The sequence below is a fragment of the Nomascus leucogenys genome, chromosome 6 (genome assembly GCF_006542625.1).
Source record: "Nomascus leucogenys isolate Asia chromosome 6, Asia_NLE_v1, whole genome shotgun sequence".
In the NCBI taxonomy this organism is placed as follows: domain Eukaryota; kingdom Metazoa; phylum Chordata; class Mammalia; order Primates; family Hylobatidae; genus Nomascus; species Nomascus leucogenys.
This window is the reverse complement of record NC_044386.1, coordinates 83,656,601-83,674,051: the sequence shown is the minus strand read 5'-3', so window position 1 is coordinate 83,674,051 and position 17,451 is coordinate 83,656,601. Positions and strand designations below refer to the sequence as shown.

At 41.7% G+C, this 17,451-nt stretch overlaps 1 protein-coding gene across 5 annotated transcripts in view; it reads right to left on the bottom strand.

Moving 5' to 3' along the window:
• The window catches only part of TRIP4 (thyroid hormone receptor interactor 4), a 68,718-nt gene that overhangs the window by 28,264 nt on the left and 23,003 nt on the right, over positions 1 to 17,451 (bottom strand). For 4 of the 5 annotated variants that reach the window (XR_004030538.1, XM_004093098.2, XM_030814548.1 and 1 more), the window contains exons 8-11: positions 13,509 to 13,635; positions 9,002 to 9,189; positions 5,023 to 5,147; positions 3,254 to 3,345 (exon numbers count right to left, since the gene is read on the bottom strand). Coding sequence is in view for 4 of the 5 variants with exons in the window: in XM_004093098.2 (XP_004093146.2) it covers positions 3,254 to 3,345; positions 5,023 to 5,147; positions 9,002 to 9,189; positions 13,509 to 13,635 (532 nt within the window). In the remaining variant the exon portion in view is untranslated. The remainder of the gene's footprint in view (positions 1 to 3,253; positions 3,346 to 5,022; positions 5,148 to 9,001; positions 9,190 to 13,508; positions 13,636 to 17,451) is intronic. The other variant, XM_030814546.1, reaches the window with a different exon arrangement.

The following is a 17,451-nucleotide window of genomic DNA, read 5'->3' as shown; positions in this document are numbered from 1 at the left end:
GGGAGGTCAATGCGGGTGGATCACCTGAGGTCAGGAGTTCGAGACCAGCCTGACCAACATGGTGAAACCCTGCCTCTACTAAAAATACAAAAAAAAAAAACAATGGCCAGGTGTGGTGGTATGCACCTGTAATCCCAGCTACTCAGGAGGGTGAGGCAAGAGAATCGCTTGATCCTGAGAGGCAGAGGTTGCAGTGAGCCAAGATCGCACCACTGCACTCCAGCCTGGGCAACAGAGTGAGACTCTGTCTCAAAAAAAAAAGAAAAAAGAAACAGTGGAAAAAAGTTACAGAAAAGCCAACCATAGGGAAAATGGGTATGGGATTCTCATGTCTGATGAAGCCTAGTGGCTTCTGGCTTCTGTTATATTTTAATGTTATATATCAGAGACATTCATAAAGAGAGTTGCCAGCACCTCTAGCTGGAAACATATGGGAGGATTCCTGCACTTCTACATGCTGTTCGAAGCAACCTCAGGAAATGAGATACAATATAAGTTCAAGGAGAAGTATCGTGAAAAAGAGGTATCCTTCGGAAATCAACAAGACTTGTTTTAATTAGATTTCTAATTCCTATAACCTTCATAGTATTCCATAGATCAGGATTATAGTTTCCTACCCTTCTCTACACAAATTTGTGGCACAAAGAAGATTGGCTATCTAGAGATTGAAATCATTTAACCTTGTATCAGGTGGTGGTTTGCTTGATCAATAGATGAGAAAATAAAGCAAGGCCTCTTGCCAAAAACCATAATCCACACTGCCAGATGCTCCTGGGTTCTCTTTTAGAATGCAAATACATATCCCAGGAAGAAAACATAATGCAGTATGTTATACTAAGCTGTTAACGACTGTGAATCTCCAAAACTGTAAAGCCTACACCAGTGTAAGGTATTTTTATAATATTACTTCTAGACTGGGGGAAAAAAAAGGGAGCGGGGAGGAAGAAAGTAGACATTGAAAAAAATGGGCAAAAGGCTCAGAGGGATAGTGCAGGCACAAAAGTGCAGGGGACAGCCTCCATGTGTCTATGGTTTTGCCTAGGTCTGGATCAGATACTAAGGGAAGAACAAAACGCTAGAACTCAAAATTCACACCAAAATGCATGCATTGTACTCACACACATAATCAGAGGAGGCAGAGGAGGTAACTCACAAGGAAATGAAAGACATAAATCTAGAGGGATAATAAGTGTTAGTTAAAATCAGTCAGTAGGCTGGCCACAGTGGCTCACACCTATAATCAAAGCACTTTGGGAAGCTGAGGCGGGTGGATCACTTGAGGCCAGGAGTTCAAGACCAGCTTGGCCAACATGGTGAAACCTTGTCTCCACTAAAAATACAAAAATTAGTTGGGCATGGTGGTATGTGCCTGTAGTCCCAGCTACTGGGAGGCTGAGGTGGGAGGATCACTTAAGCCCAGGAGGCAGAGGTTGCAGTGAGCCAAGATTGGCACTCCAGCCTGGACGACAGTGAGACCCAGCTTCCAAAAAAAAAAAATAAAGAGCAAAGAATACACAGGGTAAAATGGCTGGGAACAGTAAAGGAAAACAGTAGACAGTAATAACAGTAATGAAAGGTAAGTAAGTCTGAAAAAGAGAATTTGCTGAGAAAAATGAAACTGAAGCTCTTTTTCTTCAGCACACTGGTGGACGCCCTATTATCTAAAGCAACTGTTCAAAGAACAGGAAAACCATACTGATAGGTAAGACTGTTTGTGCTCAAGGATGGACTTTTCCTGTTTTGGATTTCTGCTAGTTCTGTGTCTAAACATAAAGGTCCTACATTTCAGGAATTTTCTAATTAAGTTAAAGTCTTTCGGCTCCCTCTGCTGTTCAAAAATGTACTTTAGTTACATCAGTTTAATGTTTTTTTTGTGGGGGGGACGGACAGAGTCTTGCTCTGTTGCCCAGGCCAGAGTGCCGTGGCATGATCTCAGCTCACTGCAACCTCCGCCTTCTGGGTTCAGGAGATTCTCCTGCCTCAGCCTCCCGAATAGTTGGGACTACAAGTGCGTGCCATCACACCCAGCAATTTTTTTTGTATTTTTAGTAGAGATGGGGTTTGACTGTGTTAGCCAGGATAGTCTTGATCTCCTGACCTCATGATCTGCCCGCCTTGGCCTCCCAAAGTGCTGGGATTACAGGTGTGAGCCACCATGCCCATCTTTTTTTTTTTTTTTTTTTTGAGACAGAGTCTCACTCTGTTGCCCAGGCTGGAGTGCAGTGGCACGATCTCAGCTCACTACAACCTCCGCCTCCTGGGTTCAAGCAATTCTCCTGCCTCAGCCTCCTGAGTAGCTGGGATTACAGGCATGCGCCACCACACCAGGCTAATTTTTGTATTTTTAGTAGAAGCGGGGTTTCACCATGTTGGCCAGGTTGGTCTCAAACTCCTGACCTAAAGTGATCCACCCGCCTCGGCTTCCCAAAGTGCTGGGACTGCAGGTGTGAGCCACTGCGCCCGACCTGTCAGTTCAATCTTTAGTGATAAAAATAAAAATATATAAATGCATACATATGTACATTCATACATAAATACACATACCTCCTCCCAAATACAGCATAGTCCTGGCAATCAGGGTCAAATACATTTGCCTATCATGAGTTCAATAGCCTGGACCAAAAGCTCCAGAATTAGCAATAACAGATCCTAGTATTCCCATCCCTCAATCAAAATAATTCAAGGGATAATCAAGGGTTTCTTCAAAAGAAGCAAGGTTTTGGTAAGGCATGAAGACCCTATATACTTGTTAGCTGGATTGTGGCAATAGCTTTTTTTTTCCCCCAGAAGGAATCTCACTCGGTTGCCCAGGCTGGAGTGCAGTGGCAGGACCTCGGCTCACTGCAACCTCCATCTCCCAGGTTCAAGCTATTCTCCTGCCTCAGCCTTTGGAGTAGCTGGGACTACAGGTACATGCCACCACGCCCGGCTAATTTTTTGTATTTTTAGTAGAGACAGGGTTTCACTGTGTTAGCCAGGATGGTCTTGATCTCCTGACCTCGTGATCCGCCTGCCTCGGCCTCCCAAAGTGTTGGGATTACAGGCCTGAGCCACCGGCACCCGGCCTGGAAATAGCTTTTTATACAGATATTTATATGCACCAGGCTGGGTGTGGTGGCTCACGCCTATAATCCCAGCACTTTTAAGAGGCCAAGGAGGGAGGATCACTTGAGGCCAGGAGTTCAAGACCAGCCTAGCCAACATGGTGAAACCCTGTCTCTATTTAAAAAAAAAAAAAGTATTCTTTACTCACCTGCTCCTTAAATTGCTTCTGGGACAAGCAGTCAATTAGGTCCACACAGCCCAGAAGACAACCTGACGGATAGTCATTAGGAAATTCCACATCTGAATCAGGAATAACAAAAATATTGAATAAATTTCCTCCTTTGTGATCTTGGAACTCAGGAATCTGTTTTCAATTCTGAACAAACATTAATAACTTTTTCCATTATCTATTTGTAGACATAAGGAAAACAGTGAGATTTACTTGGCACAACTGTTTGCATTTTAGCAAAAAAATCTAGTGAGTGGCTTAGTCCACTATCCACATGTTAAGCTAGAAAATTTTTCCTTTGCCTTCATGCCATCAAAGTTCAAGAACCCCACAAATTCATCCTAATACAAATCAATTCTACTATACGCCATTGGATCAGATTGGAGTTTGGCAGTGATGAGTTTTGGAAGCAAAGTAAGGCAGTTACAGGTGACAAGAAAAAAAAAACATCAAAATGTGATTAAAACCGTAAGAATGAATGTCTTTAAAACAAGCCAGTCATATCAATCGAAATAGAAGTGTGCTTTTAGGCCAGGCGCAGTGGCTCACACCTGTAACCCCAGCACTTTGGGAGGCCAAGGCAGGCAGATCACTTGAGGTCAGGAGTTCAAGACCAGCCTGGCCAACATGGTGAAACCTTGTCTCTACTAAAAATACAAAAAATTAGCTGGATGTGGTGGCATGCGCCTGTGGTCCCAGCTACTCGGAAGGCTGAGGCAGGAGAATCACTTGAACGTGGAAGGCGGAGGTTGCAGTGAGAAGAGATGGCGCCACTGCACTCCAGTCTGGTTACAGAACGAGACTCTGTCTCAAAAAAAAAAATAAAAAAGAAAAGTGCTTTTAAGGAAGCATGAACTTTTTATTCCTAGTGATTCTTTAAGCCTTCTTTTTTTTTTTGAGACGGAGTCTCACTCTGTCACCCAGCCTGGAGTGCAGTGGTGCGATCTCGGCTCACTGCAAGCTCCGCCTCCCGGGTTCACGCCATTCTCCTGCCTCAGCCTCCCAAGTAGCTGGGACTACAGGCGCCTGCCACCACGCCCGGCTAATTTTTTTTGTATTTTTAGTAGAGACGGGGTTTCACCATGTTAGCCAGGATGGTCTCGATCTCCTGACCTCATGATCCACCCGCCTCGGCCTCCCAAAGTGCTGGGATTACAGGCATGAGCCACCACACCCAGCCAGCCTTGTTTCTTAAAAACCTTTAAAGATGGTTGTGTAGTTGTCCTTTTATTCTACCCTCAAAACAACTGTATGAGCTGGATGAGACGAAGGAAAAACAGGATGCCCAAAGGTCAGAAGTCTTTTTAAGGATCCAAAGTTAGTATTCTTGGGGTGATTCCCAAAATACGTTGCTTAAGTCAATCAACTTTGATTTGTCCAAATACAATAGCAGGCGTCTATTTAGGCCACTCTCAATGAGAATTCCTATTTGTGGTTGTTCTTCCCAATGTAAGGATCTCAGAGTTTACACTAGTAATTTTACCCTTAAAGAAGATGATTTTCTCAGATAAAAAAAATTAAGACTAGTTGATTTCTTGTGTTGGAAATTGATATTTTTATTTGCACTGTTTTGACAGATTAATGCTTTGAACGCTGTCAATGATTTACCACTAAACAAACAAACGTATACAAAGATTAAAAGTCTCTTTTAACAAAGAAAAAACCAAAGAAAGAAGGAAGTGGAAGATGATGAACGTCAATGACTTCTCTCACAAAGTAAAATTGCAAAGAGAATATACGGCTGTTACCTTTCCCACGAAGAAGACGATATGTAGCCTGGAGTTCTGAGACTTCTTGAGGGGAGGGTTTTTTAGCTGTGGCTGCTATCCAAAGTCGTCCTCTGTGGGGTGTGTACCAGGATCTGCCCTCCACCCTTAAACAAATAACAAATTTAGTGGGAAGGATCTAAATTCTAGTTTCCTGGAATATCCCATAATATATAACAAATCCTATAGCAAATTATCCAGTTGAACCAAGAGGTCTATAGATGATGCCTTCCCAAGAGCAGTATCTTTTGTCAAAAACACTTTTCTCTCACAATACCTTTCACTTGAGGATGAACTCTGTCCACTAATTTCTCCTCCATCAGAATAGTGACAAGTCATCTCTCTCAACTCGACTGCTTTTCACCTGATCCCTACAACTCAGATTTGGAGCCCTGACCAGTCTTGGTGCTTCTACAATACAAATCCTGTATTTTCAAGGCATATAAGTCATATTAGAGATGTGGAAATCCTTGCCCTTGAGTCAAAGGCTAACCTTTCCTTAGAAGATTAGTTGATTTGTCCTCCAACCTGACAGAAAAATCCTCATCTACACATAACTCCCAAGAATGTTACTTTTTATTATTTAAAATAATTTAAGTAAATAAAAACGCTTATCTTTACTCTTCCATTAGAACCACACCCATTTGCTTTTTTTTTTTTTTGAGACGGAGTCTTGCTGTGTCGCCAGACTGGAGAGCAGTGGCGCAACCTCGGCTCACTGCAACCTCTGCCTCCTGGGTTCAAGTGATTCTCTGGCCTCAGCCTCCCAAGTATCTGGGACTACAGGCACATGCCACCACACCCAGCTAATTTTTGTATTTTTAGTAGAGATGGGGTTTCACCATGTTAGGATGGTCTCAATCTCTTGACCTTGTGATCTGCCTGCCTTGGCCTCCCAAAGTGCTGGGATTATAGGCGTGAGCCACCGTGCCCGGCAGCCTCTTGTTCTTAAGTTACAAACTTGTACAGCATGTTACTGTACAGAATACTGTAGGCAACTGGAGCACAGTGGTAACTATTTGCATATGTAAATACATCTAGACATAGAAAAAGTACAGTAAAGGCTGAGCATGGTGGCTCATGCCTGTAATCCCAGCACTTTGGGAAGTGGAGGCGGGTGGATCACTTGAGGTCAGGAGTTTGAGACCAGCCTGGCCAACAGGGCAAAACCCCATCTCTTCTAAAAATACAAAAATTAGCCGGGCATGGTGGTGCACGTCTGTAATCCCAGCTACTCGAGAGGCTGAGGCAGGAGAATGCTTGAACCTGGAAGGTGGAGGTTGCAGCAAGCTGAGATCATGCCACTGCACTCCAGCCTGGGCAACAGAGCGAGATCCTGTCTAAAAAAAAAATAAAAGAAAGAAAGAAAAGAAAAGGTAGCGTAAAAATATAGTATTATAATTTTTTTTTTCCAGATGGAGTCTCGCTCTATCGCCCAGGCTGGAGTGTAATGACGCGATCTTGGCTCACTGCAACCTCCACCTCCCGGGTTCAAGAAATTCTCCTGCCTCAGCCTCTCGAGTAGCTGGGATTACAGGCACATACTACCACGCCTGGCTAATTTTTATATTTTTAGTAGAAACGGGGTTTCACCATGAACTTGTGATCTGCCCACCTCGGCCTCCTAAAGTGCTGGGATTACAGGCATGAGCCACCGTGACCGGCCGGTATTATAATCTTATGGGACCACTGTTGTACATGTGTTCCATTGCTGATTGAAAAGTCGTTATGCAGCACATGACTGTATTTCATAGAGCTACTGCCTTGAAAACTAAAATTCTATTTAAATATAAGGTGTTTTTACTGCTATGAGTTGGGACATTGCCAGGCATATAAAATTCTAATAGAAAAAAATAAGAAATGGCCTGGCACGGTGGCTCACGTCTGTAATCCCAGCACTTTGAAAGGCCAAGGCGGGCAGATCACAAGATCAGGAGATCGAGAACATCCTGGCTAACACGGTGAAACACCATCTCTACTAAAAACACATACACACAAAAATTAGCTGGGCGTGGTGGCGGGCACCCATAGTCCCAGCTACTCAGGAGGCTGAGGCAGGAGAATGATGTGAACCTGGGATGCCGAGCTTGCAGTGAGCCAAGATCACGCCACTGCACTCCAGCCAGGGCGACAGAGCGAGACTCCGTTTCAAAAAAAAAAAAAAAAAAAAAAAAGAAGCAAAAGAAATATGTTGTAATGATAAGTGAAAGAAGAAAAACACAAACATATATATCATGCTCTCACCATTTAACAACTTACACAAGAAAAATAGAAACAGCCGGGCACAGTGGCTCACACCTGTAATCCCAGCACTTTAGGAGGCTGAGGCGGTCCGATCACCTGAGTTTGGGAGTTTGAGACCAGCCTGACCAACATGGAGAAACCTTGTCTCTACTAAAAATACAAAATTAGCCAGGCGTGGTGGCGCATGCGTGTAATCCCAGCTACTCAGGAGGCTGAGGCAGGAGAATGGCTTGAACCCAAGAGGTGGAGGTTGCAGTGAGCTGATATCGCACCATTGCACTCCAGCCTGGGAAACGAGCAAAACTTCGTCTCAAAAAAAAAAAAAAAAAAAAAAAAAGAAGCCAGGCACAGTGGCTCACACCTGTAATCCCAGCAGTTTGGGAGGCCAAGGTGCGCGGATCATGATGTCAGGAGTTCGAGACCACCCTGGCCAACATGATGAAACCCCATCTCTACTAAAAATACGAAAATTAACCAGGCGTGGTGGCGGGCGCCTGTAATCCCAGCTACTCGGGAGGCTGAGGCTGCAGAATTGCTTGAACCCGGGAGGCAGAGGTTGCAGTGAGCCAAGATCAGGCCACTGCACTCTAGCCTGGGCGACAGAGCAAGACTCTGTCTCAAAAAAAAGATAGAAACACTCCAAAATGCTAATAACAGCGGTTTCTTGGTGTGGGATTTAGGTAATCTTTCTTTTTCTAGCTACTTTTCTGTGCTTTACAGTTTTCCATTTACATGGATAATAAAAGTCAAGAAAAACACTATTTTTAAAAACTGAATTAAGAAACAAACACGTCGGGTGCGGTGGCTCACGTCTGTAATCCCAGCACTTTGGGAGGCCGAGGTGGGCAGATCACGAGGTCCAGGAGATCGAGACCATCCTGGCTAACACGGTGAAACCCCGTCTCTACTAAAAATACAAACATTAACCACGCGTGGTGGCGGGCGCCTGTAGTCCCAGCTACCTGGGAGGCTGAGGCAGGAGAATGACATGAACCTGGGAGGCGGAGGTTGCAGTGAGCCGAGACCGCGCCACTGCACTCCAGCCTGGTGACAGAGCGAGACTCGGTCTTAAAAAAAAAAAAGAAAAGAAAAAAAACACAAGACACCATGGAATAGTAAGCTATTAAATATTATCATCAGTAATACGTGTAACTCAGCTGTATAATACCTCTACTTATCTCAATTTCCCCTACTTTTGTAGAAAAGGATTTTGTGATAAAATAGTTTCTCAATATTATTAGCCAGATTAATAGTTAGATCTATGGACAGGAAAATAAAATCAGTTATGCTGGTATCTTAATAAGTAAATAGGCAACAAAACTATGTTTCAAATAGGATCAAATTATTAAGGTTGCTGAGTAGTATATTACAAAGACAAAGCCAAGAGAAGTTTTTTCAATAGATTTCCTTCCAAAGATGAAAAAATTAGTCTTCTATCTTTGTTATGACTTTGTTTCTTAGCCTTTTTAAGCTCGGTTTGTTTAAGCTATTCAGTACAAAAACTACTACTATATTTGTCAATTTAAATGTTTTAAAATTAATTTTAAAATATACTACTACCAAGTCAGTAATATGAATATGTTGTTCAAAGTTCTATTTATTGAAGAGTATTATAAATCATCACTAGATTGAGGAAAACTAATTCCAATCCATATTTCTAAATTAAATTTATGTCACTCTAAGATCTTCCACTGCCCAGATTCATTTTTATTCTTACCTTTTAATCCCTCTGACAAGCAGAGAAGCCCAGGGCTGATGTATAGAGAGGCACCAGCCACCATCAAAGCCTTCCTGAAATTCTTGATCCTGGATTCGCAACTGGTGCTGAAATGAGTTGAACTCTAGTCCCAATCCTGAAGAACGGAAAGCCTTCTTCTGTGAGGCTGCACCTGTGTAGTCAACCCACTACACAGAAAAACAAACATACAGTTTTGTCTTATAAGGCAAGAATCTGGGGTAGGTAGACAAAATGATGTGAATGCTAATAATGAGGAAATCATATTGGGAACATTTTTCTTAGAAAAATAAATACCAGGCTGGGCATCGTGGCTCACGCCTGTAATCCCAGCACTTTGAGAGGCCAAGGCGGGTGGATCACTTGAGGTCAGGAGTTCTAGGCCAGTCTGGCTAACATGGTGAAGCCCCATCTCTACTAAAACTACAAAAATTAGCCGGGCATGGTGGCAGGTGCCTATAATCCCAGCTACTCAGGAGGCAGAGGCAGGAGAATCATTTGAACCCAGAAGGTGGAGGTTGCAGTGAGCCAAGATTGTGCCACTACACTCCAGCCTGGGCAAGAGAGTGAGACTCTGTCTCAGAACAATAACAACAAATGAAAAATAAATCCCATCTTTGTCTGAAATAAGGCCAAAAGGGTAGAGATAGTATACATTCAGTAGAAGTCTCAGGTATGATAACAAGGTCCATCTTAAAGAATAATTAGAATGCTGAAATCTCCATACAATGCTTACTAATTCCAGCAACAGCACAAATATCAGACCAAAAGAGCTATAATTATTTCCAATTTATACTTAATGATCCATACTTGGTTCTGGATAATTTTTCAATAGAATTCTGTGAGGTAAATGAAGGTTCAACATTTTGGTCCACAATTCTGCATGTGCTTAGGGGCAGTGTCACATGCTGGCACCATGACAAAGCCAAACAGATGTTGTCAGGTCAGAGGCAGCAGTTCTGACTACTGGATGTATGAAATATTCTCTTACCCTGAAATGAAGAACTTGTCTCCTGAAAGAGAGGATAGAGGACTACTAAAACAGGGCTCCCATCATATAAAAAGAATAGAGAATTATAAGGTACAGGTAATTACAGGAGAGTGAAGAGTCTTGGCAACAGTTCAGACAGAGAATGGCAAAGGTTAATGTTTCTTCCAGAGCAACGATACCATGTGCTCCAAAATTAAAATTTAAAAATAAAGGCAATTAGCATGATGATATTTGGAGTTATCTTTTTAAAAAATTTAATAATTTATAAAGCTGGACACAGTGATGCATGCCTGTAGCATCACTAGCTACTCAGGAGGTGAGGCAGGAGGATCACTTGAGCCCACAAGTTCAAGGCCAGCCTGGGCAACATGGTGAGATCCTGTGTCTTTAAAAATAATAATAAGGGCCAGGCATGATGGCCGATGTCTGTAATCCCAGCACTTAAGGAGGCCAAGGCAGGAGGATTGCTTGAGCCCAGAAGTTTAAGACCAACTTGGGCAACAAGGCAAAACTCTTCTCTGCAAAAAAATATACAAATTAGTAAGGTATGATGGCATGTGGCTACTGTAGTCTGAGCCACTTGAGAAGCTGAGATGGGAGGATCTCTTGAGCCTGGGAGGTAGAGGCTGCAGTGAGCTGTGATCATACCACTGCACTCTAGCCTGGATGACAGAACAATATCCTGTCTCAAAAATAAATAAAAATGAACATAAAATAACTTATAGGAAAAAACTTCTAGTGGTAGTCGAAACCCTAGGCATTTAACCCCTAAAGATTTCAGTTTTTCCAACTGGAAAAGGATGAAGTTGGACTAAATAAATTTCTAAGGATCTTTCTGCCGTACAATTTTATGATTCTTGTCAATTGTGGCATATCTTAAAAATACACATTTTTACAATAAATACACATTTATTGAGTAACTGTGAAAAGCACATTAACTAGGGAGACATAAAATATGAAAAAGATACGGTTCTTGCTTGCAAGGAACTTAAAGCCTAGTGGAAGACAGACACATAAATAACTATTCAAAACATAAGGCAGAATTGAGTACATACTAAATAGGACATAGAAGTTTTTACAGAGGACCAAAGAGGAAAAAGAATTGATCCATTATAGGGTAAATAAATAATTTCTTTAAAAAAAATTTTTTTTGAGACACTGTCTTGCTCTGCTGCCCAGGCTGGTCTTGACCTCCTGGCTTCAAGTGATCCTCCTGCCTCAGCCTCCCCAAATACTAGGATTACAGACGTGAGCCACCACACCTGGCTGGAAATAAATAATTTCATAAAATGTTGGTATGTGAACAATCTTGAGGCCCAAATTATTTTTTCTATTTCTACTACAGCTGTTCCCTCTAATTATACAGCCACTTTCCTAAATTAATTCCTCATTATCTTTTGATAATACTATTAAAGAATCTGCCAACAGGTCTCTTCATCTACATTTTTAGTCTTTATGATGATAATTATTTTTTTTTAGAGATGGGGTCTCACTGTGTCATCCAGGCTGGAGTGTGGTGGCTTAATCGTAGCTCACTGCAGCCTCCAACTCCTGGTCTCAAGTGATCCTCCCACCTCAGCTTCCCAAGTATCTGGGACTATAGATGTGTATCACTACGTCTCAGGCCCGGCTCCCACTTTTGGTCTTTAAATAACTCTCTACTGCCCCACTAGTGCTTTAATACTAATTTGGGCTTGCATCATCTTTCCATGGTGCTATTACAATGACTTCCTTGGCAATTTCTCAGCTTCTAATCTTACTTACTCTTCCCTCCAATCCATTCTCTACGTAGGCTTGGAAGCCATGCCCATCTTCTGTTAAAATTCTTCCAGAACCCTTCTTTGCCTACTTTAGGGCAAAACCTAAACTCATTAGCATAAGACAAAAAATCTTTCATGATCAGATGTTGCTTACTGTACTGGGTTGAGTAGTATCCCCCCAAAATCAATGTCCACCTAGATGGAGTCTGTGAATACAACCTTATTTGGAAATAGTCTTTACAGATGTAATCAGTTTAAGATGAGGTTACATTAGATTATAGTAGGCCCTAAATCCAATGACTTGTATCCTTGTAAGAGGAGAGCGCACACAGTGACGGAGACACACATGGGGAAGAAGTCCATGTGAAGACAGAGGCAGAGATTAGAGTGATGAGCTACAAGGCAAAAGACACCTAGAGCCACCAGAAGCTTAAAGAGGTAAGGAAGCATTCTCCTGTAAAGCCTTCGGAGGGAAGGTAGTCTTTCCAACACCTTGATTTCGGGCTTTTAGCCTCCAGGTGTGGGAGAATAAATTTCTGTTGTTTTAGGTCACCTAATTTGTGGTACTTTGTTACAGCAGCCCTAGGAAACTAATACACTTATCAGTCCATAACAATAGTTAATTACTTGTGATTCCCCAAACCTGCAATGCTCTCAAGCTGCTGAGCCCTTGTATGTGTTGTACCTTCTGCCTGGAAATTCCCTCTCTAGATTTGTGTGCTTGGAAATTCCTATATCTATATCCCATGTTTTTGTGTACACATGCCTTTGTTACTATAATTCATTCTGCCTGGAATTTTTTTCTCCACCATTCCCAAACATATATTTTTCTCAAATATTTACTTTTTTTTTTGAGACAGGGTCTCACTCTGTCGCCCAGGCTGGAGTGCAGTGGCATGATCATAGCTCACTGCAACCTCTGCCTCCTGGGCTCAGGTGATTCTCCTGACTCAGCCTCCTAAGTAGCTGGGACTACAGGCACCACGCCACCATGCCCAGTTAATTTTTGTATTTTTAGTAGAGACGGGGTTTCACCATGTTGCTCAGGCTGGTCTAGAACTCCCAAGCTCAAGCAATCTGCCTGCCTCAGCCTCCCAAAGTGCGCCCAGTGAATATTTACTTTTAATGAATGCCAGCTTCCCTATAAAACCCATTGATAGCTGGGCACTTTGGGAGGTCGAAGCAGGTGGATCACGAGGTCAGGAGATCTAGACCATCTTGGCTAACATGGTGAAACCCTGTCTTTATTAAAAAATACAAAAAATTAGCTGGGCGTGGTGGCGGGCACCTGTAGTCCCAGCTACTCAGGAGGCTGAGGCAGGAGAATAGCTTGAACCTGGGAGGCGGAGGTTGCAGTGACCTGAGATCATGCCACTGCACTCCAGCCTGGGCAACAGAGTGAGACTCCGCCTCAAAAAAAAAAAAAAAAAAAAAAGAGAAAGAGCATTAACAAAAGAACCATGGAATTTTTGTCTAAATTTCTATAGTACTTAACAAAACCCTTTCTTGGGAAATACTTGGAAGATAAAACAAGTCAATTTGTCAGAAGTACTGCAATAAAAATGGAAAAAATGTGGGCCAGAGAATAAGGTTGGCAGGTGTGTTGAGAGAGCTGATTGGTACAGGTGTGTTGAGAGAGCTGATTGGTATCTAAAGTCTATGAAATAGACATACTTAAAAGAAGGCAAAATTGAGGCCAAACTTCTCTTATTAACAGTTAGAGCAAAGGTCCACTAACCTGGGGAGGGGACTGGTACATGTTGGGATTTACCAGAACTCCCAAAGGCTCTTCAGAAGATCTATCCAATTTGGTCAGTGGCTGGTTCAAGGTTCCATTGGCAATGGCCTGTATTGTCTCATCTAGTCTGTGATAATAAACCAAAAGGATGCAACAATTGGTAATGTTCTATGCTCAGAATGCTTACCACCAACATAAAATGCTTTAATAGTAATAAAATTTGGAATATAAAGAGGAGTCTATGGATGACCTTCCCTACTCCCAACTCCAACTTCCTTCTCACACCAAAAACCCTAAGGAATATGAGTATAAATATTGCAGAATGGCCGGGCACAGTGGCTCACTCCTGTAATTTCAGCACTTCGGGAGGCCAAGGCTGGCAGATCACAAGGTCAAGGGATCGAGACCACCCTGGCCAACATGGTGAAACCCCATCTCTACTAAAAATACAAAAATTAGCTGAGCATGGTGGTACACGCCTGTAGTCCCAGCTACTCGGGAGGCTGAGGCAGGAGAATCACTTGAAACAGCGGAGGAGGTTGCAATGAGCCGAGATCGTGCCACTGCACTCCAGCCTGGGCAATAGAGCGAGACACTGTCTCAAAAAATTTTAAAAAATAAAATAAAATAAAAGTTCCAGAATACCAAGAAAATACATAGGGCACACTACAGTCATTCACCTGCTCAACAAGATCATTAAACATGCCAAGACCAGAAAAGCTGCCTAGAGGCCAGGAGTGGTGGCTCATGCCTGTAATTCCAACACTATCATAGGCCAAAGAAGGCGGATCACTTGAGGCCAGGAGTTTGAGACCAGCTTGGGCAACATAGAGAGACCCTGGTTCTACAAAAAATAAATTAGCTGGGCATGATGGCTCACTCCTGTAGTTCTAGCTACTTGGGAGGATGAGATGGGAGGATCACTTGAGCCCAGGAGTTCAAGGTGCCACTGTCCTCCAGCTTGGGCAATAGTCAATAAGGCCCTGTCACAAAAAGAAAAAAAAAAGTTGCCTAGGAATACCCTGACCCACAGAGGAGTATTCTATGGCAGCTCATCTTCTCAGTACAACCTATACAGTTATTCCTCTGCCTACTCAGCAGTCCTTTCTCCACTCCTTCTCGCTAGTCTGCATTCTATCTTTGCTTGAAGGCTCAGAAGTTATACAGAGGTACCCTACTGGCCCAGCACAAAAATGCTTAATCCTCTCTCTAAGGTCCTATAGTACCCACTATCTAAACAATCATTGGATACATCCCATGTTATCCCATGCCTATGATGTTGGCACTGGATATCTGGCTCTAAATCTATAAAATAATGTGATGATTTTCATTTAAAGATTGTGGAAACCTACTGGTTAGTTAGTAAGAGATCATAAGCCCTGAAGGAACCCTATCTTAATTCATTCTATAGCTCTACAGTACTTGCTACTGTATTCAATACTCCTGTTGGATGCTTGACAAACATTTGTGGATAACAACAATCATTGTGAGGCACAACATAATGAAAAGCTTCAACTAACAGGAAAGGCTAAACTTGACCTTCAATTCAATTCAATATATGTTTGTTAGGAATATCTCATATATAAGGCAGCTTAAAAGGTGGGGAAGACATTGTTCCTGCCTTCAAGAGGCTTTTTTTTTTTAAGAGGCTTTCAATCCAAGTGGCAGATTTAAGACAGCCGTATAGATGATGAATCATACATGAGGGGATGTAATAATTACTATGAAACAGGCACAGTCCGTTTAGTGGTTATTATTCCATCATCCAACATGTTGTATCATGTAGGTTCAAGGGAGAGGTAGGTATGTGAAATGCAAAGACTGGGGGAGGAATTTCCAAACCAAGGAAAAATCAGAAACAAAGGCCTGAAGCTTTTAAAAAGTACAAGAATTTGTATGATGAGGTAAGTCTAAAATAGCATGGGGAGAGTGAGGTCTGAAAGGAATAGATTTGACACAGTATAATGATAAGTATATCCAGAACTCTAGAATCTCTATAAAAGAAATAATAAAAAAGCAAATGAATACATTTTTAGAACACTCAAATATACTAGCATACAACTAAAGCAAAGGAATGTGAATAAAAATTAGAATGAAATACCATTTTTCATGTCTGAGAATGGCAAATTTTTAAAAAAATCTTTGACAAGGGAAAAGGAAATTGTTATCTTGATATCTGGTGTGTAGCTGATAAGTCAAAAGTATGCACAATTTAGTGCTGGGCGCAGTGGCTCATGCCTGTAATCCCAGCACTTTGGGAGGCCGAGGCGGGTGGATCACAAGGTCAAGAGATCGAGACCATCCTGGCTAACACAGTGAAACCCTGTCTCTACTAAAACTACAAAAAAAAATTAGCCAGGCGTGGTGGCGGGCGTCGGTAGTCCCAGCTACTTGGGAGGCTGAGTCAGGAGAATGGCATGAACCCAGGAGGCGGAGCTTGCAGTGAGCCAAGGTCACGCCACTGCACTCCAGCCTGGGCAACAGAGCGAGACTTCGTCTCAAAAAAAAAAAAAAAAAAAAAAAGTATGCACAATTTAAATATTCTCTTCTAAAAAGTTGTAACTTTTTTGTTTATGTTTATGTTAATAGACTTTTTTTAAGGTGGGGTCTCGGTATGTTGCCCAGGCTGGTCTTGAACTCCTGGCCTCAAGTGATCCTCCCACCTTGGCCTCCCAAAGTGCTGAAATTACAGGTGTGAGCCACCGCACCCAGCCTTAGGCTTTATTTTTTAGAGCAGTTTTAGGTTCAGAGCAAAATTGAGAGGAATATACAGAGGTCATCCACATCCCGAGACCTCCCAAATACATAGCCTCCCCCATTATTAGCATCCCTCACCAGAGTGGTACATTTGTTACAACTGATCAACCTACACTGACACATCATTATCACCCAAAAGCCACAGTTTACATTAGGGTTCACTCCTGGTATTGTACAATTTATGGGTTTGGACAAATTTATAATGACATATATTTACCATTATAATTATATACAGAGTAGTTTTACTGCTTTAAAAATCTTCTCTGTGCTCCTTCTATTTATTCCTCCCTCTCTTCTAATCCCTGGAAACTACTGAATAGTTAAAATCATACAGTATGTAGGCTGCACCATTTTAATACTCCCCCTATACCCACACAATATGGAATATCTTTTTAAAAAAATTTAAGCCAAATTTGATGAGCCAAAAAAAATTGATATATTGTTTTTAAAGCTGTATTTCCTGATTGCTAGTTAAACATCTTTTCAAATGTTACTGGCTATTTGTACTTCCCCACTTGTAAATTGTCTGTTCTTAGTTTTTGTCCATTTTTCTGCTGGAGTTTTCGGTCGTTTTCTTTTAATTTGCAAGAGTTCTTACTTATATAGTATGGATATTGTTCCTTTGACTGTTAAAACCACTTAAAATATTTTCTTCCAACTTGGTACTGTCTTTTTTATTTAAAATATCTTATATCTTCATGACTTCAGGATTTTGTATCTTGCTTAGGAAGAGCTTTATCACACCAAGACTATAATTATATTCTCCTATAATTCTGTATTTCTTTCTGATCCCTTTATATTGTTTATATTTGTTTATATTTAACTCTTTAGTGAAACTTATTACGGCATCATAGAATGGTCTGAGATAAAGACATTACCTAGATTTTTTTCTAAACAGGCAATTATCCCAAAATAACATATTTATTTATTTAGTGATTAAAAATGTTAGCTTTATTGATTACTAAGCTCACATACATATATACACACACCCGTGCACACATACAAACACAATGTAAACATACCAATCTCTTTCTGGATTCTGTTTCATTAATCTATTTCTGTGCCCAAACTATACCGCATTGTTTCAAAAACTTTTTTTTGCTGAGCATGGTGACTCATGCCTATAATCCCAGCACTTTGGGAGGCTGAGGTAGGCGGATCACTTGAGGTCAGGAGTTTGAGACCA